This window comes from Scyliorhinus canicula, chromosome 8 (assembly GCF_902713615.1).
Source record: "Scyliorhinus canicula chromosome 8, sScyCan1.1, whole genome shotgun sequence".
Taxonomy (NCBI): Eukaryota; Metazoa; Chordata; class Chondrichthyes; order Carcharhiniformes; family Scyliorhinidae; genus Scyliorhinus; species Scyliorhinus canicula.
In genome coordinates this window covers 41,719,937-41,745,463 of record NC_052153.1, presented here as the reverse complement: position 1 = coordinate 41,745,463, position 25,527 = coordinate 41,719,937, and the positions used below count along the sequence as shown (strand labels likewise).

General features: G+C 49.2%; 1 protein-coding gene across 7 annotated transcripts in view; it reads right to left on the bottom strand.

Moving 5' to 3' along the window:
* LOC119970193 (UDP-glucuronosyltransferase 2A1-like) overlaps window positions 1–25,527 on the bottom strand; it is a 119,324-nt gene that overhangs the window by 60,611 nt on the left and 33,186 nt on the right. The window contains exons 1-2 of one of the 7 annotated variants that reach the window (XM_038804431.1): window positions 21,807–22,110; window positions 12,879–13,295 (exon numbers count right to left, since the gene is read on the bottom strand). The exons of 2 other annotated variants lie outside the window; for them this stretch is intronic. In XM_038804431.1, the coding sequence (XP_038660359.1) occupies window positions 12,879–13,295; window positions 21,807–22,098 (709 nt within the window). In that variant the 5' untranslated portion in view covers window positions 22,099–22,110. Of the gene's footprint in view, window positions 1–18; window positions 646–8,548; window positions 9,341–12,878; window positions 13,654–21,392; window positions 22,111–25,527 lie in introns of those variants that run through there. 4 more of the 7 variants (XM_038804430.1, XM_038804428.1, XM_038804424.1 and 1 more) reach the window with 4 other exon arrangements.

The following is a 25,527-nucleotide window of genomic DNA, read 5'->3' as shown; positions in this document are numbered from 1 at the left end:
TAAACCGTTCAAACTCACCTAAAACCTCACTGTAATACGAGTCCCACTCACGCCAGAACCAGTGGTACATCAGGTCGTACATGTTCATGTAAAGGATGTTTTGAACTCTCTCGGCAAATGTCATTTTATCAGAAAGTTCTGACATAGCAACAGGTACATAGGAAGAGGGAGCAGGCAGTTGTCCACAGAGCCGCTCAAATGCAGACCCGTAGGAGAATCTCAGAGTGAAAATAAAGGGAATTCCCAGCTTTACAGCCAGAAGCTCACCACAAAGATGTACAGGATCAGACAGCAGAACTGCAAACTTTGATTCTTCCAGTTTTTGCAGCAGTTTGTGGTTCGTCATTATTCCATCACAGATCTGTCTGTTCAGTTTTGTTCCTGTTGCCACGATGGCGCCGAATTTTTTGTATCTATCCCAGTAGGATAAAGTACGTTCCTCATAAAGCCAGAAGTGCAGAAGGTCCTTCATAAAATCTTTGTATGTGTCCCTGGTAAACGGTACATCAAACACTTCAAATGTGAATGCTGTGGCTTCAGAATAGTTTATGGCGAGCGCAGCAGTATGTACAGCCACGGTAACTTTATGGCCCCTCTCGATCAGCTCCTCAATGATGGGTTTTAAATTAATCCAGTGACTAGCTTCTGCCGGCCAGATCAGGACATTGTCACTGGACACGCTCCGGAGAAAGAGGAACGCCGTAAACACCACCCTGAGCTGCATAATGCCCATGCAAAAAGGTGCAGAGTCGGAAACCCACAGCTCAAATCATAAACTTTATATTCACATCACACCACTGCTCCTATCCATACGAGTCAGAACAAGTAAAATCAGTCCGCCAAGAGGCTATCGAGCTTTTGTGGAATAAAGTTCAGCTCTGCGTAATAAAGTAACAGCAAATTCGAAATCCCGGACTGGATCACAGCAAATTCGAAATCCCGGACTGGATTCAGTAAATGCTGTGATTGAATCCAAGTTTTGTTATTCACGACTTGACATCAAGTTAAATCTACAACATTAAAACCCTGCTGTCTGATGTGAATTTGGACACTGTGGAAAGAACTGATGCTTGGGAATACATAAAGAAAGAAAGTTGTGCGGAGCAGGGGGGGGGGGGGGTGCTGAATGGGGGAGGTCGGAAAAGTGGGGTTGACCTTAAAGGTATTGGGGGGGGGGGGTCCGTCAATGACCCCAAACCCCCCATAGGGTATGCTCACTTCAGAGGGAGAGGGATGATGCCCCGATGCGAGGTTGAATGGGGGTGGAACCAGGTTTCCCTCATTCCTGCGTTTTGTCGCGGACATTTAGTGGTGGGGGAGAGGTTGCCCCTCCGGGGTTGAGGGTGTTGCTCATCTGCTGGGGGCTGTGATGTCCGTGGGTGGGGAGTGTGGGGTTCATCGATTTATTTTTGACATCTGAGCATCGTTAATAAAGGGCGCACCGATCTCTAAGAAGTCGGTCTCTAAGAACCATCGGTGCCTGGTACCATGGGGGCCCTGGCTCCAGTCCCCGTTGCAGGGGTACCATCAGCTGGCATGCCAATGCTAGAGTATGCTCTATGTCCAGCGCATCTCCCCTTCCTGGCCCTGGCATAGCCCCCACCCACAGGCAGCCCAACCAGGAATGGCAGCCCACGGTCGCAACTCTTACCAACACTCTTTCCCTCCTCAGCCACAGCATCTGTTTCTCAATTTTTAAAAGCACAAGTGAACCTCGCCTTCGGGAATTCGCCCCAGTGGAACCGATTCTCCGCTCAATCACGTTTCCTGATTTCGGCGTTGGATAATTCAGAGAGAATCTGCCCATACTCCAAAAAATAACTAACTCTGGATGAATTGAATGGGAGGCACATAGCACAATGGTTAGCATTGCTGTCTACGGATCTGAGGACCCGGGTTCGAATCTCGGTGTTGGATCACTGTCCACATTCTCCCTGTGTCTGCGTGGGTTTCACCCCACAACCCAAGAATGGGCAGGTTAGGTGGATTGGCCACGCTAAATTGCCCCTTAATTGGAAAAAAAAAATAGTCGGGTACTCTAAATTTATTTTAAAAAACAACTCTGAGTGAACTGTGATTATGATCGTGCCCAAACATCCAGCGGCAATCCCCCGCAAATTCTGCCCAAAATTACACTTCATAATTTTTTGGGAGATTCGTACCCAAGGTCTCTATTTATAGTCTCACCCAAAAGACAGAGACGCAATTTAACGGGGAAAAAAGAGTCCCAATTTGGGTGTGTTTAGCGGGGTGTTTTTCGATGTATGCAGTGCCAAGAACCACCCCGCTATTAAACAGGATTCTGGGGGTTTTTGGGGGCCTCGGTGAGGAAAGCCCCGAGGAGGCTGCGCTTAAATTTATTTCTTGCACACAAAATGAGATTGGGGCACCATTTGTAAATGCTGCCCTGAACTCTTGACCTCCATCGCAGCACCTGACCCCAACCTAATGCCCCAACCTACCGATTAGGGGGACCTCGAGTCCCCCCCTCACACCACCTCCTAAGCACCCCCAGGCCCGATCCCCGGTATGGGCAACCTGGCACCCAGATATCTTGGCACTGCCATCCTGGTGCCCCAGCAATGCCCCTTCCAGCCTGGCAGTGCCATGGTGCCAGGGTGTCAAATGAGAGTGCCAATGTGCCAGACTGGCATCGGGGATGTCAGGGTATCACCTGCCCAGAGTCTGACCATCCAGGAGCCTCTGGTCACCTGGGAGATCACCACCCCCCTCTCCAAGTGCTGTTATGCCTAGTCCACATTTGTGTAAACCGGTGCTAAATAGTGGCATGGCGAGGTCTCCCAGGCACGGGCGTTCAATCCTAGGCCTTGGGAGACTCCGGAGTAAACATATTTAAGGGAAGATAACTGCTCACTTAAATCTGTAAATCTGGATCCCGCCCAGTGAGGGCGAGATCCAAATCGCAAAGTCTTGCGAGATATCGTTAGATTGTCCCCGGCATGGTAAATCTCACGGCGGGCCTCTCGGCAGATTTACTGGCTTTGTCGTGTCACCGAGTCCCGTACATTCGGGCCCACAACCTCCAACAGTGCAGCACTCCCTCAGTATTCCACTCGTGCCAGCCTAGGTTTCATGCTCAACTTTCTGGAGTGGGACTAGATCTCATACCCATCAGGCCCAGAGATATGTGACTACTGAGCCAGGGCTGACACTTAACTGTAAGACTCTATTCACTACTCATACTAGTTATACTTAACTATACCTGTCAAGTGGGAGCAGCAGGGTGGCGCAGTGGTTAGTACTGCTGCCTCACGGCGCTGAGGTCCCGGGTTTGATCCCGGCTCTGGGTCACTGTCCGTGTGGAGTTTGCACATTCTCCCCGTGTTTGCGTGGGTTTCACCCCCACAAACCAAAGATGTGCAGGGTAGGTGGATTGGCCACGCTAAATTGCCCCTTAATTGGAAAAAGAACTATGCCTATCAAGAAATCAATCAGAACAGAACAAAATATGGGCAGTACAGTGGTGCAGTAGTTAGCACTGCTGCCTCACAGCACCAAGGTCCCAGATTTGATCCCAGCTCTGGGTCACTGACTGTGTGGAGTTTGCACATTCTCCCCGTGTTTGCGTGGGTTTCGTCCCCACAACCCAAAAGATGTGCAGGGTAGGTGGATTGACCATGCTAAATTGCCCCTTAATTGGAATAAATGAATTGGGTACTCCAAATTTATTTATTTCGCTTAAAAAAACCCAGAACCAGCGCAACAAAGGCAACCAACAAGTCAATTACTTTTTCTTTTGCAAACGCATTGAACTCTTGGGCCAGGATTTTTAGGACAGAGGGTTTCTTTTCCCACCATCCTAGGAGTCAGCAGAACACCTTCCTGCTCATACTGCCTGCCCCACAACCATTTAAAGCTCCAACAAGCGTTCATTTGCTGGGGATGGGTCTTCCGCCCCTCTTCTTCCAAGAGCGAGCCTGATCCACAGCTGACAGCAGCTCTACTCCACCCGAGTTCCACAGGGTACAACCAGAACCCAGGAGGCACATATTTCCACATCTCTCTTGCATCTGCTTCTAGGTCCAGCCTTCTATTTCTTCTTTTCCAGTTGACCTGACCCTGCACCTAGACTACACCCTTGTGTTGGCCAGGCTACACGTTCTAGCGTCTAAACGCAGGCACAGTCCCAGCTTCTCAGTCTTGCTCCTGGGCTTCGCTGACCCACAACTATCCAACTTTTACCCTGCAAATACTGCTCCTGGGATTCCTCTGAGCCCTAGCCCCCTCAGCAGCAGAGAGCTAATGACAGCTCTATGGAGACAAGTCTCCTGTCCATCTGCTCCCACCTCACTGTTCACTGACCCTTGAACTGACCAGTGACACCTGCCAACACGGTGCTGCCTTTGTTGCCAGGCAAGAACAAATACAACTTCTGTCACCTAAAAGTTACAATCTCCAATCAACCAAAGGCCATTACCTGATGCGAAAGTAGAAAAGCAGAGGCAAAAAAAACCCTTTTAATGGTCATTTCATTATACCTTGAATTGGTGTTTTCTGATTCTCAACCTTTCTGCCAATGGGAACAGATTCTCCTCTTCTACTCTGTCTAGACCTCTCATGACTTTGTATAACTCTTCTCAAATCTCTCAGCCATCCTTTTCCCCCTAGAGGAACAATCGTTGCTTCTCCAATTAATCCATATGACTGAAGTTCCTCATCCCTGGAACCATTATAGTCATGGAGGTCTACAGCACAGAAAAAGGCCTTCGGCCCATCACATCTAGACCAGTCAAAAACAACCACTTAACTATTCTAATCCCATTTTCCAGCACTTAGCCCATAGCCTTGGCATTGCCTGGCTGGAGAGATGGTGTAGCTGAGAGGGATTTAGATTCTTGAGGCACTGGGTCCGGTTCTGGGGAAGCTGGTACAAACTGGACATCTAAATACTTCTTTTCACCATCCTTTCATCACCAACCATCTGTCCTGGTCCACCCACATCAACGCTAGAACCAAGAAAACACAACAGCGCCTGTACTTCCTCAGGAAATTAAGGAAATTCAGCATGTCCACATTGACTCTTACCAATTTTTATAGATGCACCATAGAAAGCATCCTATCTGGCTGCATCACAGCCTGGTATGGCAACTGCTCAGCCAAAGACCACAAGAAACTACAGAGTCGTGAACACAGCCCAGTCTATCATGCAAGCCCCCCTCCCATCCATTGACTCTGTCTAAACCTCCCACTGCCTTGGGAAAGTGGGCAGCATAATCAAAGACCCCTCCCACCCAGGCTATTCTCTCTTCCAACCTCTTCCATCAGGCAGATGATACAAAAGTTTGAGAACAAGCACCAATAGATTCAAAAACAGCTTCTTCCTTGCTGTTACCAGACCCCTAAATAGAACATAGAACAGTACAGCACAGAACAGGCCCTTCGGCCCTCGATGTTGTGCCGAGCAATGATCACCCTACTCAAACCCACGTATCCACCCTATACCATACAACCCCCCCCCCTAACCTTACTTTTCAGGACACTACGGGCAATTTAGCATGGCCAATCCACCTAACCCGCACATCTTTGGACTGTGGGAGGAAACCGGAGCACCCGGAGGAAACCCACGCACACACGGGGAGGACATGCAGACTCCACACAGACAGTGACCCAGCCGGGAATCGAACCTGGGACCCTGGAGCTGTGAAGCATTTATGCTAACCACCATGCTACCGTGCTGCCCTAAATGGACCGCTTTAGGACTGAACTGATCTTTCTACGCATCTTCTCTACAGTTGTAGCAATATATTCCGTCTGCTTCACCCATTGTCTTACGTTTGTGCATTTACATTGTGTATTTATGGTTTGCTTTATGTATTAATGTATGGAGCGATCAATACTTTTCACTGCACCTTGGTACATGGTGGGAGACAACAAATAAATCAAATCAGATGAAAGGAGTATTACAAACAAGGTAGATAAGTCAAAGGCACAGGTAGACACATGGCAGCCGGATGTCGTTGCTATAACGGAAACCTAGTTAAAGGAGGGACAAAATTGGCAACTCAATATCCCTGAATACAGAGTTTACAGGTAGGATAGAATGGGAGATTTAAAAATACTCGGTGTAGGGAGTAGCACTAATGGTTAAAGAATTAATTCCAGTTGTGAAAAGGGATGATATACTAAACGGGTGAACAAATGAGGATTTCTGTGATGAGCTTACAAATAAAAAAAGGGGCAGTGACACTACTGGGAGTGTACTACAGACACCCAAATAGTGAATGGGAGATAGAAGATCAAATATGTGGGCAATTTTCTGCCTGTATGAACAAGAGGGCAAAAATAGTGGGAGTCTTTAACTATCCCAATATCAACTGGGATTCAGACATTATAAGGGGCACTGAGGGAGAAAAATTCATGCAGTGTGTCCAGGAAATAATTTTCAACCAATTAGTGACAAACCCAATGAGAGGAGATTCATTTCGAGACTTAGTCTTGGGAACGAAGAAGAGTAAGTGGGTGAAGGCAGCATCCTGGTAAATCTCCTTTGCACCCTTTCCAATGGTCCACATCCTTCCTATAGTGAGGTGGCCAGAACTGCACACAATATTCCAAATGTGGTCTCATCAGGGTCATGTACAGTTGCAGCATAACCCCACGGCTCTTAAACTCAAGCCCCCTGTTAATAAACGCTGACACGGGCAGCACGGTGGCACAGTGGTTAGCATTGCTGCCTACGGCGCTGAGGACCCGGGTTCGAATCCCGGCCCTGGGTCACTGTCCATGTGGAGTTTGCACGTTCTCCCCGTGCCTGCGTGGGTTTCACCCCCACAACCCAAAGATGTGCAGGGTAGGTGGATTGGCCACGCTGAATTGCCCCTTAATTGGAAAAAAATAATTGGATACGCTAAATTTATTTTTAAAAAAATAAAAATAAACGCTGACACACTATAGGCCTTCTTCACAGCTCTATCCATTTGAGTGGCAACCTTCAGAGATCTGTGGACATGAACCCCAAGATCTCTCTGTTCCTCCACATTCCTCAGAACTGTGCCGTTGACCCTGTAATCCGCATTCAAATGTTTCCTACCAAAATGAATCACCTCGCGCTTATCAGGGTTAAACTCCATCTGCCATTTTTCAGCCCAGCTCTGCTCTCAAAAGTAAAAAAGTTTTGAACAGAGTGGGGAAGGCAAATTTTGCAGGAATGAGAAGGGACTTGGTTGAGGTAGACTGGCCAGCACTGCTAGAGGATAAATCAGTGGAAAACCAGTAAACTGAGGGGTGACTTAATTGAGGTGTACAAAATTATGAGGGAAAGAGTTAGAATGGGCAGGATAAAATTGTGTCCCCTGGCGGAGAATTCTAGAACCAGGGGGCACAGATTCAAGATAAGTGGGAGAAGGTGTGCAGGGGACATGAGGAAGAACGTTTTTATGCCGATAGTAGATGTCTGGAATTTGCTGCCCTAGTTGGTGGTGAAAGCAGAGACCCTAAACCCTTATAAATAGTACCTGGGTGTGCACCTTCGGTGCTGTAAACTACAGGACTATGGACCGGGGGCAGGAAGGTGTGATTAGAAAGGCAACCTGGGTGTCCTCAGGCTGGCATGGATGGTTTCCACGGCTGTATAGTTAAGGGCTCTGTGGAAAAAAAAGTCAGATCAAAAAAATAGTGGAGAGAGTTCATGGTCTGAAGCTGCTGGAAGTATTGTTGAGTTCAGAGGCTGTACCGTGCCTAATCAGAAGCTGAGGTGCTGTCCCTGAGGGGTTGTTAGGCTTCGCTATAACTGGTCAAGGACAGATATGTGGGTATGAGAGTGATGGAACCATCAATTCACCAGACACGTGTTTCCGATGTGAATCTAGGCTTTAATCGACTTACTTCAGAGCCAGCCTGTTAGCTGTCGATGAACTCGTAGTGAACTCAGGCTGACTCTGGACACGGGTATTTATACAGCTGCACTAGGGGGAGGAGTCATGGGCGGAGCCAAGGGTGGAGCCCAGTACAAGTTTCTGAGTGCTCCCAGCACTACTCCCCCTAGTGTTAGGATAGCGCTAATGCGCTAACAAAGACAGTGTGAATTAACATATATACATCTATATTACATTCACCACAGAGAGCTAGAGTTGAAAGGGCAAGCGACAGGAATGTCAGGTTCATGCTTGCAGACTAAGCGAAGCAGTCACCCAGCCTGTGTTTAATCTCCCCAGTTATTTTGAAGTTCTGGCATCACACTCAAACCTACTGCAATCTATCCTGCATTAGAACAGTGACTTCACTTCAGAAGTACTAAATTGGCTGTAAAATGCTTCGCGATGGGCTGAAGATGTCAAAAGGTGCTATATAAATGTAGTTAATTATTTGCATATTGAAATCATGCATATGCTTAATTGATAACGTTCTTAAATCGATTTTAAAGTTACCAGGTTACTGCCCCCTCTCTGCTAACATAAACAACAATAATCACAAGCCTTTAAAACTGGTGAATTTATGGGACTGGCTCGCAGACATGGTTGTGATTCTAAAAGCTACAAGTATAATTTCACCATCACATTCATAAAGGGAAATGCACTTTCCAACTCACCTAAAACGTCACTGTAATACGAGTCCCACTCGCGCCACAATTGATTGCACATCAAAGTGTACATGAGAGAGTACAGAACATTTTGAAATCTCTCAGTAAAGGTCATTTTATCAGTAAACTCGGACAAAGTTGCAGGTACATAGGAAGGAGGAGCTGGGATTTGTCCACAGAGTCTCTCCATGGCAAATCCTGGAGAGAATCTCAGAGTGAAAATAAAGGGAATTCCCAGCTTCATAGCCAAAAGGTCACCGCAGTAATGGAGAGGGTCAGCCAGCAGAACTTTAAACTTTGAATCGTGTAAGTTTTGCAACAGTTTGTGATTTTGTAATATTCCCTCGCAGATTTGTCTGTTCAGTTTTATTCCTTTTGCCATGATCGCTGAGAATCTTCTGTACCCGGCCCAGTAAGATAAATAAGGTTTCTCGTACATGAAGAATGCCATCGATTCCTTCAAAAAATCTTCATATAATGCAGGGCCAAATGGGACTTCAAATACTTCAAACTTCACGGCTGAGGGCTCAGAATAATCAATGTAAAGTGCAGCAGAATATGCAGCCACAGTAACTTTATGGCCCCTCTCGATCAGCTCCTCAATGACTGTTTTTAAATTAATCCAGTGACTGCCTTCTGCAGGCCAGATAAGCACATTGTCACTGGTCACGCTCCGGAGAAAGAGGAACACCGCAACCAAATGTCTGAGCTGCATAATGTCCACCAGAAATGGCTCTGACACCCTTCAAAACCACCTTTACGAACACAACAGGAAGCTGCTCCCAGCATTATAAGTCAGAACAAATCCAAACCATTTGGAGGATAAGGCACACTTCTGCATTTTATGGTTGAGGCAAATGGTTATTCCTGGACTGGATTATGAATTATTCGGATTGGGACTGGTTTCAATCGTTAACTTTCAAAAGTGAACCTGACAAGGAAACATTGGCAGGTTAATGCTCCAGGGTCCCAGGTTCGATTCCCGGCTGGGTCACTGTCTGTGTGGAGTCTGCACGTCCTCCCCCTGTGTGCGTGGGTTTCCTCCGGATGCTCCGGTTTCCTCCCACAGTCCAAAGATGTGCGGGTTAGGTGGATTGGCCATGCTAAATTGTCCGTAGCGTCCTAATAAAAGTAAGGTTAAGGGGGGGGGGGGGGGGTTGTTGGGTTACGGGTATAGGGTGGATACGTTGGTTTGAGTAGGGTGATCATGGCTCGGCACAACATTGAGGGCCGAAGGGCCTGTTCTGTGCTGTACTGTTCTATGTTCTATGTTCTAATGTACAGAGGAGTGGGTCTAATTGATAGCTAATCAGTTGGGGCAAGTAATATGGCTGACTTGCTGCTCAAACGCTCTATTATGGTTCCCTTTAAACACCGACTGCACTGCAACAACCGCAAACCGCTTGTGACACTGTACATTTGACACGGACTGTGACAATCCAAAGAGATCTACATCAAAAGGGGCACAAATACAGACCCAGATGTGGCCTGACTGAAGGACATTGAACTATAAGAAGGTGCTGCTATTACTGTTGGGGATTAGTTTAGCTCAATTGGCTAGACGGCTGGTTCGTGTTGCAAGGCCAGCAGCACGGGTTCAATTCCGGTACCAGTTGAGGTTATTCATGAAGGCCCCGCCCTCTCAACCCTGTCACTTGCCTACGGTGTGGTGATCCTCAGGTTTAATCACCACCAGTCACCCTATGGTCATCTGGGACTATGGCGACTTTACCTTTTAAACTATTGCTGTCAGCAGTATCAGCAGATACACCTGGGAACCATAGAGTCACTCATAATAGGTGTGGAGGCTTCTGAACAAGAGATGATGGCCAGTCGTGTAACCTTCAGTGAGCTGTGGTCATGCACAATTTCCTCTTCTCTACTTCCTATCATATATAAGGTATTCCCTTACTTTGTTTGTCTTCCGCAAGTACATTACTTAAGATTTCTCCTGATAACTCTGGGCCACAGTCTGTGTGGAGCCTGCACATTCTTCCCGTGTTTGCATGGGTTTTGCCCCCACAATCCAACAGTGTGCAGGCTAGGTAGATTGGCCATGCTAAATTGCTCCTTAATTGGGAAAAAATGAATTGGATACGCTAATTTTATTTAAAAAAAGATTTCTCCTGATAGCATCCCACTTCCCATTTTTAGCCCCACTTGGCCAATCCATTGATGTCTTCCGCAGTTTACAGCTTTCTTGCCTGCTATCAACTACATTGCCAATTTCTGTGTCATCTGCAAACCTCTTAATCACATGTTCTCCATTCAAGGCACAATTTAATGGCCACGTTGCGCTTAAACGTGAGCGTGACGAGGCCGCTAAATCATGAGAGGGGCCAAAATTGAGAACCGCTCCGGGCACCGATCTGTTTGTGGTTTCACAGGCTCACCCCCATTAGCAAAATACGGATCCCACCATAGCGCGGTGAGAAACCAATAACCACCACTTAAGCCCAATCTCCATACAATGAACAGGGGCGACCCCCTATCTAATTGTTTCCAGTGATCTAACCAACTCCCCAGCAAGTGGTCACGCGGGCACCTTTTAAAACCGTGAAACTGGCAGAAGGTCTGCTGCGAGGACCCGAGGAGGTGAGTAGCCATCTTTGCTCCCAGGCAAAGAGGCCGGGGGCACTTGGGTTGCTGCCCTAGTGCTCGGAGGTGGAGCCCCCGTGGGGTCTATCCCTGTTGAGGTGGCCTGCCATCGGAAGGGGCATCTCAGCACCCACGTGTGCGCCATGTCAATCTCTGGGACCTCTGGACCGTGTGTTTCCATTCCAGGGCAACCTCAGCTCTAGCCCCACTGACCATCCAATGTCCACTGACCGTGGTGACCTCTGGCCGCCCGGCTGAAGGCTATTGCTAATAGGGAATTGACAATCGCAGTTAAGAGATCACTTCACACCTTCCAAGTGGACCCACATGGCTGGGCAGGCCATGTAGCATGTGGGGGTCATTGCCTTGTATCCCAACCAGATTGTGATGCCTGGATACTGTGCCTGAACACTGCTGGAGGCAATACCACAGACGCAGCAGCCGACATCCGAACACCCAGTGCTGGGCCCAGCACTGGTGTCATATCGGCGACCTGAGGGTGGGTGTTTGCACCGGGGAGAGGACCAGTGCGCAGTCCAGGTAACGTTACATGCAGGTGACAGGGGTAATGGATGTGGTGTCTGGTGAACAGGGGCCCATGCTGCAGCCTTCCGTGCAGAGGCAGGAGTTGTCGGATGGTAGGGGGTTGGGAGTGGAGGGTGGGGGATTGCGATGGGGGACATGGAGGGTCCCAGGGAGGAAGGCACTGCTGACTGTCAGTCTCACACCCTCTCCCAATTCCTTACAGATGTTACCCTGAATTAATGATATCCTGGACCCAGCGGAAGCTACTCCCGTGGTGCTGCTGGCAGGCCAGGCAGCCAGACTCCAGAGAAGATGGTGGCAGCAGTGTTGACAGAGACTCAAGATGGCGGTCCATGTTCTGGGTCCCGCCCCACACCCTGAGGACCCAGCTGCCCATGAGACCAGGAAGGGAAGGCTGGCGACAGCCCAAGCTATACTGGTGTCGTTGGTCTTTCGAACAGATGATGTACAGCGTGTGCCACAGGAGACTACATTTTCACTATGCCCCAAAGGATCTGCACTGGGTCCTAAAGGGAGTAAATCCCTGGAGATACTAATGAACTTCACCCATAATTCCCTCTTGAAATGGGAAAGGAAATGCCACTCTCCCACACTAACTGCAGGTTTAAGCTTTGATGGAAATATTGCATTGAATTCCCATTGGCTGCAACATTTCTGTGCAAAGCAGAGATTAAATTGTTTCTAAAGCTCTTCTTGAACTTACTGAAAATATTGAAGTGCTTGCAACACGAAGGGGCATGTATGTTTTTCCAGTGCCTCCTCTATTCTGATCCTTTCTTCTTTGGCGAGTGATGAGACCATCAATTCACGCGACACGTGGTTAGAAGCGAACAGTGGTTTTAATCGTCTTACAACAGAGCCTGCCTGTGACAAGATGAACTCCAGATGAACTGGCAGGCAGGCTCTCAGCATCAACCTTTATACTTCCGGTTAGGGGGAGGAACCAAGGGTGGAGCCCAGTATAAACTCCCGTACACTCCCAGTGCATCTCCCTCTAGTGGCAGAGCAGAGCAACTGCTTGTGTGTCGAGCTTACCGAGACATGGTACAACATGTGTAATACAGTGTGAATTACGCTGCTGTGATTCACCACAGTGAGATCTTTCAGTAATGACAGAGCTCACAATCGCACCTCACGGAACAAATCAGAATTTCAACCCCTTTTTGCTGTAGTACAATAAACTGTTCAAACTCACCTAAAACCTCACTGTAATACGAGTCCCATTCACGCCAGAACCAGTGGTACATCAGGTCGTACATGTTCATGTAAAGGATGTTTTGAACTCTCTCAACAAATGTCATTTTATCAGAAAGTTCTGACATAGCAACAGGTACATAGGAAGAGGGAGCAGGCAGTTGTCCACAGAGCCGCTCAAATGCAGACCCGAAGGAGAATCTCAGAGTGAAAATAAAGGGAATTCCCAGCTTTACAGCCAGAAGCTCACCACAAGGATGTATCGGATCAGACAGCAGAACTGCAAACTTTGATTCTTCCAGTTTTTGCAGCAGTTTATGGTTCTTGATGATTCCGTCACATATCTGTCTGTTCAGTTTTGTTGCATCTGCGATGATTTTTGCGAATCTTCTACATCCACCCCAGAAGGATAAATGATGTTTCTCGTAGAGCCAGAAGTGCAGAAAGCTCTTCAGAAGATCGTTGTATGTGTCGCTGGTAAACGGTACATCAAATACTTCAAATTTCATGGGTGAGGGTTCAGAATAGTTTATGTAGAGTGCAGCTGTATGTACAGCCACAGTAATGTCATGGCCCCTCTCGATCAGCTCTTCAATGACGGGTTTTAAATTAATCCAGTGACTAGCTTCTGCAGGCCAGATCAGCACATTGTCACTGGCAACCCTTTGACAAAAGAGGAACATTATAAACACACGCCTGAGCTGCATTATTGCCGATCCAGAATGGTGTAGAGTCATAAATAACCAACACTGACTTGTCAAATTACATGTTTAAATGTAAATTATTGCTCCTATCAGAATGAATCAGAACAAATCAAGCCCATTCGCCCATCAGACATTAAGCCATGAGGGGGAATAAAGTTCAGTTTTACGTGATAAGGAGATTGCAAATTCAAAATCCAGGACTGGATTTAGAAATGCCACGATTGGATGCAGGACTTCATTATTCGTACAGTTGTTCGGTAGTAAACAACTTGATTATTGCTGTGTAAAGAGGCATGCTGCTGAAGATTTTCATCGTGCATTCAACAAATTTTTGATATGCCTTCCACTTCCAGGGAGGTGGACCCAGCACTTTTCAGGACCAAAAGTGACCGCCTTGACCCCATTCGTGAGCACTTGTGATACATGTTGAGCCATTTATTTGCTCACTTTGAAAGCTTGGCGCTGAAATAAATGTATCAAAGCTATCCTGCAAGGCAAGGGTTATCTGGAACAGATCACTGCTTAAAAATAAGGGGCCTTCTATGTAAGCTGGTGATAATGAGGAATTTCTTATAGTCTTTGGAATTATCTTCCCCAGATAGCAGTGGAACTGGGTCATTGAATATATTCAAGGCTGAATTGGACAGATGTTTGCGGTGCGATTTACTGGAAATTTCGATTTAATGCGATTTCATTTTGGGCACGATTGACAGGGTGTTTCTCGACGGTCACGTTGGCGAGATCGTGGCCCGTATTCAACGCCACTTAGTGGCAGAAATGAGCCCTTACGAGCTTCTCGCCATTAATGCTGTCTCGCCACCTGAATCGCCAGATTCAAGCCTCACTGTCTTGCTGCTAATAAGGGGAGCTGTTTTTAAATGTTCCCTCACCACTCACACCCAGTCAACATGGAAGCACAGTGGTTAGCACAGTTGCTTCACAGCTCCAGGGTCCGCTGTTCAATTCCCGGCTTGGGTCACTGTCTGTGCGGAGTCTGCACGTTCTCCCCGTGTCTGCGTGGGTTTCCTCCGGGTGCACTTCCGGGTGCTCCGGTTTCCTCCCACAGTCCAAAGATGTGCACGTTAGGCGGATTGGCCATGATAACAATTGCCTTTAGTGTCCAAAAAGTTTAGGTGGGGTTACTGGGTTACGGGGATAGGGTGAAGGTGTGGGTTTAAGTGGGTCGGTGCAGACTCGATGGACTGAATGGCCTCCTTCTGAACTGTAAATTCTATGAACACACAAGCCGCAAATCCTGCTCCTCATTTTGGGGATCCCGATCTGGCCAGGCTCCTCGAAACCGTAGGTGAGAGACAGGACATCCTGTTCCCCTGAAGGTGTTGGAGGGCCAGCAGCAGGGTCACCAATACAGCTTGGGAGGCAGTGGTCCCCGCCCCCATCCCCCATCAAATCTCTGGCTGACACCTCGCATCCTCCCCACAACCGATCTTTGTGCTTACTCCTCAGCACCTCCTGGCACCCACCAGCACAACCCCATCACGTCCAGCTGTGCTGCCCACACATATCACCTGCTTTCCATCCCCTCATCCAACAAGTGCGCGGCTCACAAAGCCCTCTGTTTGTCCCCGCAGGAGAAGGCAGCCCATAATAAGCGGGAAAGGGCCAAGACAGGAGGAGAGTAACAGAGAATTGGAGTCTCACCGCCTATGAGGAATGGGTTGGCCTGCGCCATAGAGGTGAGGATCCACTGCCCCTTCACCCAGATAACCTGTCTCAAATGAGTTGTTCACGTTAGACAAAATGGTCCTTCCCTCTCACTGACCACATGTCCATTGTCTCACATGATCTCCATCTGATGGGGTCAGGCCATTCAGAGTCTTTCCCCTCCTGCCACCCAAAAGACCACCTCAGAAGAGAGTTCCGAGGAGACCACTATCGAGGCATCACAGCTGGCACCCCCAGCTGCCACCTGCGCAGAGACACACACCTCAGTGGGCAGGCTTCAGGGGCACAATCTGGTGAGCACCACACAGTTGCCGATGGACATCAGGTGGAGGCAGGAACATCCAAGCGAGACAGCAGTCGGAGATCTGCTGGATCCCAGGACTCTGCTGAGTCCCAGTCCAATGCCTCTGGACAAGGTTATTTCAGAGCTGATCCAGATGCCAGGACACGGCCATGAGATTCACAAGGGAATCATAGAATCATAGAATTTACACTGCAGAAGGAGGCCATTCAGTCCATCGAGTCTGCACCCTTGGAAAGAGCACCCTACTCAGACCCACCCCTCCACCCTATCTCCGTAACCCAGTAACCCCACCTAATCTTTTGGACACTAAGGGGCAATTTAACATGGCTAATCCACCAACCGTGCACATCTTTCGGGACATGTGGGAGGAAACCGGAGCAAACCCACGCAGCCATAGGTAAAACATGCAGACTCCACACAGACAGTGACCCAAGCCAGGAATCGAACCTGGGATCCTGAAGCTGTGAAGCAACTGTGCTAACCACTCTGATACCATGTCAGCAACATACCAGCAAGTGCATAGCTGATTGGAAGAATCCCAAAGGTTATGGGTGCAGGAGATGACGCCGAAAATGCCTGGCACCGAGTCCAACACTGCAATGGTAGAAACTACAGTGGACGGCTTGGAGCACGAGGTCAGCATCTTGTGTGGTGGTGCCCAAGGCATGGCTCAGTCTGAGACGACCATGGCTGAGAGCCTCGACACCACGTCTCAGTCACTGAAGGGCGCCCCGTACGCAGGTGGACATTGCCAAGGCCCTGCAGAGCGTCGCTGAGGGCGCCAACACCAGGAGGCCCTGTATCCCCTCGGGCAGCAGTTACGGGAAAGTCGATACCTGCCTCAGCACAAAGTCGCTCACGTGCAAGTAATGGAACCCATTCCCAGCGGGCAGCTCAAATTCCTCCTCCAACTCTTCCAAGATCGGAAAGCTCCCGTCTATGAACAGATCCCTGAACCGCTTGATCCCCATCTGCTGCCACCCCTGAAACCACCTATCCAGCCCCCCCGGAACAAACCGGTGGTTGCCACATATCGGTGCCCGAACCAACACCCTCTCCAGCCCCATACGCTGCCGCCACTGTCCTCACACCCTCAAGGCCGCCACCACGACTGGGCTTGTGGAGTACCTGGCCTACGAGAACGGCAAAGGCACCGCTAGCAGTGCCCCTAAACCTGTACCCTTACATGAGGCTGCTTCCACCCACTCCCACACCGACCCCTCCCGCACCAACCATTTCCAATATTGTGATGGTATCACAATATTCGCCGCCCGGTAGTAATTCATAAAGTTCGGGAGAACCAGCCACCCATCCCTCGACCCCGCTCCAGCAGCACCGTCCGCAAGGTTTTCCCGACCCACACAAACCCAGAGACCACCGCATTCACTTTCCTAAAAAAACGCCTTGGGGTTGAAGATTGGGAGACTCTGAAAGACAAACAGGAACATCGGAAGGACCGTCATCTTCACCTTCTGAACCCTATACTGTCAATGACAGCGGGAGTGCATCCCACCTGAGAAAGGCACCCCTCACCTGCTCCACCAAACACGCCAAATTCAGCTTATGTAGCTGCTCCCACCCCTCACGCTACCTGTATACCAAAGTACCGAAAGCTACCCCCCACCCCACCACCTTGAACGGCATCTCCCCAACCTCTTCTCCTGTCCCCTCACCTGGATCGGAAAGGATTCGCTTTTACCCATGTTTAATTTGTACCCCAAAAACTGGCCAAATCCCTCTAAAATCCCCATGATCCCTCTAATACCCCCCCAACGGGTCCGAAATATACAGTAGCACATCGTCCGCGTAAAGCGAGATCCTATGCTCCACCCCCTCTTGCACTATCCCCTACCAATCCCTCAACGCTCTCAGCACCATCATCAACTTTATAGCCAAGGCAAACAGCAGTGGGGAGAGTGGACATCCCTGCCTCATCCCCCAGTGTAGCCTAAAATAGCCTAAACTCACCCGGTTCGTCCACAAACATGCCTGATACAGCAACCAGACCAAATACACAAAGCCCTGACCAAACGCAAACCGCTCAAGGACCTCCCACAAATAAACCCACTCCACCCGCTCGAAGGCCTTCTCCGCGTCCATGGTGATCAGCACCTCTACCTCTCGTCAGCAGGCATTATGATCACATTTAGCAACCTCCTAATATTAGTCACCAGATGCTTCCCTTTCATGAACCCCGTCTGGTCCTTCCCTATCACCCCTGGCACACAGTCCTCAATTCTTGAGGCAAAGATCTTGGCCAATAACATCTATATTTAATAGAGAGATCGGCCTATATGACTGTTGGAACCAACAATTCTATGGACACGTGCTTGTAGGATTAGAATAGTGGTTTTAATATACTCACAACAGAGCCAGCCTATTAGCCATTGAACTTTCGGTGAACTGGCCGGCTGACCATGCGGCACTGATCTTTATACAGCAGCTTCTGGGGGAGGACTCCTGGGCAGAGCCAAGGGAGAAGCACACGTACAACTCGAGCATTCCCAGAGCTACTCCCCCTGGAGGACCGGTAGTGCAACTGCACTTACAATATAGACACATGTATATACAGATTATAATCCGGTGTGAATCACATTCACCACAATGACACACTGCTCTGGGTCCTCATCCAGCTTCACAATCAGGGATATTGAGGCTTGCGACAACATCGGGGGAGCACCCCCACTCCCTTACCTCATTGAAAGCCCTCACCAGCAAGGGCCCCAGCACTCCCGAGAACCTTTTATAAAACTCCACTGGGTACCCATCCGGAGCCGGGGCCTTGCTCGACTGCTTTGCCTCCAGCGCATTCACCACCTCTACCAGCCCAATGGGGCACCCAATCCCTCAACCAGGTCCTCCTCCACCCCCGGGAACTCTAACCCTTCAAAAAATGTGTCTCAACCCCTCCACCCCGGCCAGGGGCTCCGACTCATACAACTTGCTGTAGAAATCCCTAGACACTCCATTCACCCCCACCGGGTCCAAAACCGCGTTCCCCCTCCTTTACTTTCCCAATCTCCTTTGCTGTTCCCTGTTTCCTCAACTGGTGCGCCAGCATCCTGCTCGCCTTCTCCCCATATTCATAGACCATCCCTCTTGCCTTCCTGAGCTGCCCCACCGCCTTTCCCGTGAACACCAACCCAAATCCATCTGCAGCTTCTGCCGCTCCTTCAACAGCCCTGCCTCCGGGGCTTCCGAGTACCTCCTGTCCACCTGCAGGATCTCCTCCACCAACCTCTCCATCTCCAACCCCTCCGCTGTCTCCCTGTGTGCCCGTATCACCACTCACCACTGCTTTGAGTGCTTCCCACAATGCGGCCGGCGAAACCTCCCCAGTGTCGTCTCGCTCCACATACCACCGGATGGCTTCCCTCACCCGCTCACACACCTCCTCGTCCGACAAAAGCTCCATATCCAGCCTCCATTGTGTGCGCTGGCCCCCACCCTTATTCACCCACAGGTCCACCCAGTGCGGAGCATGGTCTGACACCACTTATGCCAAGTACTCCACATCGCCCACCCCCTACCAGCAGCAATCTATCCAAGACGAAAAAGTCAATTCGAGAGAACACCCTGTGCATATGCGGGAAAAAATGAAAATTCCTTCGCTCTCTGCAATGGTATGTATATCGGTATACCAGTGAAGGGTTAATTACTACATCTCAGTGTAATTCAAACACTAGAGGTCACCACCAGTTCCCAGTATAAATATCAGAGCTCAGGGAATCTTGGGTAATTTAGTGTTAGCAGAGGAATTGATCACAGCTCTAGGAGTAATTTAGGTTAGATAAAGAAGTAGCACAAGTACATCATTAGTTAATATTAGATTATAGATTCCTGTATTAATATTTATAGCTCTGTAGAGTGTGCGCCTGCGAACTCTATTTAATTTAATCGTTATTCAATAAATTACTTTTGCTTCAATCTCATGATTGCTGGTTTCTTTATCACTCATCACACCATTCTGGATCTCAAGACAAAGAATAACGACATATTACATCAAAGTGTAATATAACACTCTCGGCCTCCCGAACCTTCACTTCCCCCAAGTGCTCCATAAACCCCCTCATCTCCTGCGCCACCGCCGACACCCTCCTCGACCTCAAACTCAACTGGTCTAACCTTACATCTAACACCATATTGAAATCCCCCTACATTATCAACCCGTGGCACCCTGCACCCTACCCCCACTGATTCCCCTCTCCCCCGCTCAAACAAAGTCCCGGTGCAAACATAACAAGCCCCACCAAACACAAAGAAAAGAGCCCCTTCGCTCATCAAATACAAACACAGAGCAATGGCCCCACACCCCATATAAATAAAATACCCCAAACACACCCAAAGGGACAGAAAACGAACATCTCCTCCAAAGTTCAGTGTCCACTGTCATAATATACGCACAAGTATATGATGGTGCACAGACAGACACTGACTGACACACTGAATGACTAATCAACACACAGAACACAGCAGCCAATCACCAGACAGGACGCGGCCACTATAAAGCCAGAGGGCACTAGTTTTCCCGCTCTCTCGGGATGCAGCCTCTGAGACAGCCAGAGCCCGTGGTCAGCAACATGAACATCTACCATGTGCTAGCAGTATAGTCTGGTCAGGTTAGCCTCAGGTCTCCAGTCAACTCAACATAGTGTCAACCCACAGTGAAAGTATGTTTAACAGCTCATAGTTAATTAAAATAGAGTTGTACCTCTACAAGTGTTGGTAGCCTGTCTCTCTCTCTCTGCTGTGGTAAACGCAGTCCTCGCAGACCCAGCATACCCAACACATCATCCACCATCTCCTGCCAGTTCATTATCCCGGACAAAACCATCGCCTCCTCAGGCATCCCGAGGCACAGCTCCTGGCCCTTATAGGTTAGCCACAGGTGAGCCAGGTACAGAATGCAAAACTTTGCACCCTTCTTGAAGAGGGCCGCCTTCAACTTATTGAACCCTGCTCTCCTCCTGGCCAGCTTCGCACCAGCTGGTACACCCGCAGATCATTCCCCTCCCAAGTACAGCGCCTCGCCTGCCTGGCCCACCTCAGGATCCGCTCCTTGTCCGGGTGCACCAGCATCACCCTCGGCGGCTTGTTACCCTACGGCTCTCTCATCAGCCCCCTGTACACACGGTGCACTTCCAGGGCTCATTCAAATGCCACCTCTCCGAGCAGCTTTTCAAACATTTGAGCAATATACACGCCGGCATCCGCTCCCTCGCTGCCGTCCCCAGTACCAAGATCCTCACGTTCTGCCTGGGAGACCGATTCTCCAGGTCCACCACTTTCTTCTGCAGCCGCTTCTGTTAGTCCCGCATCATCCCCATCTCCGCTGCCATTGAGGCAAGCTGCTGCTCATGCTCCCTCACCGTCTCCTCCACCTTCTGGATCACCAAGCTCTGGGCCTCCAGCCTCACCTCCATGCGGACGATCCACGCCTTTATCGGGTCCACCGCCCTAGCCATGTCCTCCAGATTCTCCTTCCTCTGCTGGGTGAACTTACCGTTAAGGAAGCCCACGAGCTGCTCCGTCGACCATTGAGCTGGCAGAGCCGATCCCTGACCCTCCGCCATCTTTTAATCTATTGCAGGGCCCAACTCCAGCTAACTCCGAGTGCTCCCTTATTTATCGGCCACTTCTGGTCCACGACCCCCCTCCACCCGGTGGGACATTCTCTCCCCCCACCCCTCCTGCGCCTTTGCCCAGAATAACATTAACCATATTGTTAAGGCAGCTAGCAAAGAGATCGATTACGTACATCCAAAACAGCTAATGATAGTTCAAACCATTTGACATCAGGAAGTGAAACTGTTCAACTCACCTAAAGCTTCACTGTAATACGAGTCCCACTCGCGCCAGAACTGATTGCTCACCCAAGAGTACATGAGAGTGTAAAAGACATTTTGAAATCTCTCAGTGAAGGTCATCTTATCCGTAAACTCGGACAAAGTTGTAGGTACATAGGAAGGAGGAGCAGGGATTTGTCCACTGAGTCTTTCCACTGTTAATCCTGGAGAGAATTTCAGAGTGAAAATGAAGGGAATTCCCAGCTTTATAGCCAGAAGGTCACCACAATATTGTACAGGGTCAGCCAACAGGACTTTAAAGTTAGATTCTTGTAGTTTCTGCAAAAATTTGTGGTTCTTTATTATTCCATCACAGACATGTCGGACCATTTTTGTTCCTTTTCTCATTACCTCAGATAATGCTGTGTATCTGCCCCAATAGGATAAATTAGGTTTCTCGTGGATCCAGAACTGGAGACTGTACTTTATAAATTCTTCATATTTCTCACTCTTAAACGGTACTTCAAATACGGCAAACTTGATGGCTGAGGGTTCAGAATAGTTGATGTAAAGTGCAGCTGTATGTACAGCCACAGTAACATTATGACCCCTCTCGATCAGCTCCCCAATGACAGGTTTTAAATTTATCCAGTGGCTGCCTTCTGCAGGCCAGATCAGCACATTGTCACCAGCAACACTGTGGAGAAAGAGGAACACTACAAACAGATGCCTGAGCTGCATGATGTCCACCAGGAATGGCTCTGTATAGTAGATATACACTGAGTCCTCAAATCACTCCTTTACATTCACAGCAGAAAGCTTCTCCTATTTAATGCGTCAGAACAAACCAACTCCATTTACCTCAAGGACATTGGCCCTTCAGGGAATAAAGTTCACCATTGCTTGGTGAAACAGCAGCAAATTCAAAAGCCCGGTTTGGCATCAAGCAAATATTGGATCCGGGTTCAATATATATTGGCAGTAAAGAAGGCAAATGGTATTTTGGCCTTCATAGAGAGAGGATGAGAGAACAGGAGCAGGGATGTCTTGCTGTAATTATACAGCACCTTGATGAGGCCACACATGGAATATTGTGTGCAGTTTTGGTCTCCTTGGCCGGGATTCTCCCCTACCCGGCGGGGCGGGGGGTCCCGGCGTGACGGAGTGGCGTGAACCACTCCGGCGTTGGGCCGCCCCAAAGGTGCGGAAGTCTCTGCACCTTTAGGGGCCAAGCCCTCACATTGAGGGGCTAGGCCCGTGCAGGAGTGGTTCCCGCTCCGCCAGCTGGCGTGAACGGCCTTTGGCGCCACGCCAGCCGGGGCTGAAAGGACTTCGTCGGCCGCCGTTAGTCCGCGCATGCGCCGGAGCATCAGCGGCTGCTGACGTCATCCCGGTGCATGCGCAGGGGAGGGTTCACTTCCGCCTCCGCCATGGTGAAGACCATGGCGAAGGCGGAAGAAAAAGAGTGCACCCACGGCACAGGACCGCCCACCGATCGGTGGGCCCCGATCGCGGGCCAGGCCACCGTGGGGGCACCCCCCGGGGTCAGATCGCCCCGCGCCCCCCCACAGGACCCTGGCGCCCGCCCGCGCCGCCAATTCCACCGGTCAGGTATGTGTTTTGATTCCCGCCGGCGGGAGAGGCTTGTCAGCGGTGGGACTTCGGCCCATCGCGGGCCGGAGAATTGCCGCGGGCGGCCCGCGGACCGGAGCGGCGCGATTCCCGCCCCCACCGAATCTCGGGTGGCGGAGAATTCGGGACACGGCGGGGGCGGGATTGACACCAGCCCCGGGCGATTCTCCAACCATGCGGGGGGTCGGAGATTCCCGCCCTTATATGAGTAAGGATGTTCTTGCTGTAGATCTGAAAACATGAGTAAACCTTTTAGGACTGAGATGAGGTGAAAATTCTTCACCGAGAGAGTTGTAAACCTGTGGAATTCGCTAGCACAGGAAGCAGTTGAGGCCAAAACATTGTATGTTTTCAAGAAGCAATTAGAACATAGAACAGTACAGGCCCTTTGGCCCTCGATGTTGTGCCAAGCAATGATCACCCTACTCAAACCCACGTATCCACCCTATACCCAGTAACCCAACAACCCCCCCCTTAACCTTAAGGTTTACGCGGTTTAGGTTTAGATTGTTTAAATAAACCTACGTAAGGTTTAGATTGTTTAAATCTAGGAGAGTTAAAGACAATAGAACATAGAACATACAATGCAGAAGGAGGCCATTCGGCCCATCGAGTCTGCACCGACCCACTTAAGCCCTCACTTCCACCCTATCCCCGTAACCCAATAACCCCATCTAATCATTTTGGACACGAAGGGCAATTTAGCATGGCCAATCCACCTAACCCACACATCTTTGGACTGTGGGAGGAAACCGGAGCACCCGGAGGAAACCCACGCACACACGGGAGGACGTGCAGACTCCGCACAGACAGTGACCCAGCCGGGAATCGAACATGGGACCCTGGAGCTGTGAAGCATTTATGCTAACCACCATGCTACCGTGCTGCCCATTACATATAGCTCTTGAGGCGAAGGAGATAAAAGGATATGGGGGGGGAAGCAGGATCATACTATTGAGTTGGATGGTCAGCCATGATCATAATGAATGGCGGGACAGGCCTGAAGGGCAAAATGGCCTCCTCCGATTCCTATTTTCTATGTTTGTATGAGAGCAAGCCTATTCCCCGTTGGGTCACTGTCTGTGCGGAGTCTGCACGTTCTCCCCGTGTCTGCGTGGGTTTGTTCCGGGTGCTCTGGTTTCCTCCCACAGTCCAAAGACGTGCAGGTTAGGTGGATTGGCCATAATAAATTGCCCTTCGTGTCCAAAATGATTAGATGGGGTTATTGGGTTACGGGGACAGGGTGGAAGTGAGGGCTTAAGAGGGTCGGTGCAGACTCGATGGGCCGAATGGCCTCCTTCTGCATTGTATGTTCTATGTTCTATTGTCTTTAACTCTCCTAGATTTAAACAATCTAAACCTTACGTAGGTTGCCTATCCCCATTACCCCAAGGGCAACTAGGAATGGGCAATAAATGCAGCCTGCCATCATTCAAATCCTAAGAAAATACAGAAGTCGCACATTATTGATGCTGATCACTCAAAACATGGTAACTCATGGGAAACATGTGGAGTCGCAATATTTTTACATGAATGGATAAAGAAGATTTAAAAATATAGGTGAATCAACAGGTAAAGCAACATATATAATAATCTTTCTTGTCATAAGTAAGCTTAAATTAACACTGCAATGAAATTACTGTGAAAAGCCCCCAGTCACCACATGTTTGGGTACACAGAGGGAGAATTCAGAATGTACAATTTACCTAATAGCACGTCTTTCAGGACTAGTGGGAGGAAACTCATGCAGACACGTGCAGACTCCGCACAGTGACCCAACCGGGAATCGAACCTGGGACCCTGGTGCTGTGAAGCCACAATGTTAACCACTGTGCTACAGTGATGCTATACAATTCTGTTGGAGTTAAACACGACTAAAAGACTTCAGGAAACTAGGGATATTGAGAGAAAATCTGAACAGGTTTGTTCAAAGAATTGAGCAAAAATAACTAAAATGAAGTTATGATTCAGGTGGAGAGGGCGGTACGTTGGCACGGTGGTTAGCACTGTTGCTTCATATTGCCAAGGACCCGGGCTCAATCCCGGCCCCAGGTCACTATTTATATGGAGTTTGCACATTCTCCCCATGTCTGCATGGGTCTCAATCCACAACCCAAAAATGTGCAGGGTAGGTGGATTGGCCACGCTAAATTGCCCATTACTGGAAATATTAAAAAATTATTTCAGTTGGAGAGCAATTAATACAAAAGCCATCGGACTAACTCAACAAACTCAGTGCCAGAGTTTGTGTATCAACTTGCAGGCTCTGGCCATAATTCACCTTTTATGCTTCTCAATGTTTTACACTGATCATTAACAGACTGTTAATTAAGATAATGCCCATGAATTATCTGGTACCCTGCCCTGATGTCAATAAATGCTACAGAGAAGAACTTTCAGGGTCAAGAGCCATTTGCATAGCCAGGGCAGGTCACCAATCTTATTTACACCCTTCTAAGGTACAGCAGAAACCTCCCAAAGTTCAAACGGGCTGAAGGAAAATATCTTCCAAAGCACCCTGGCTTCCATTGGAGTAAT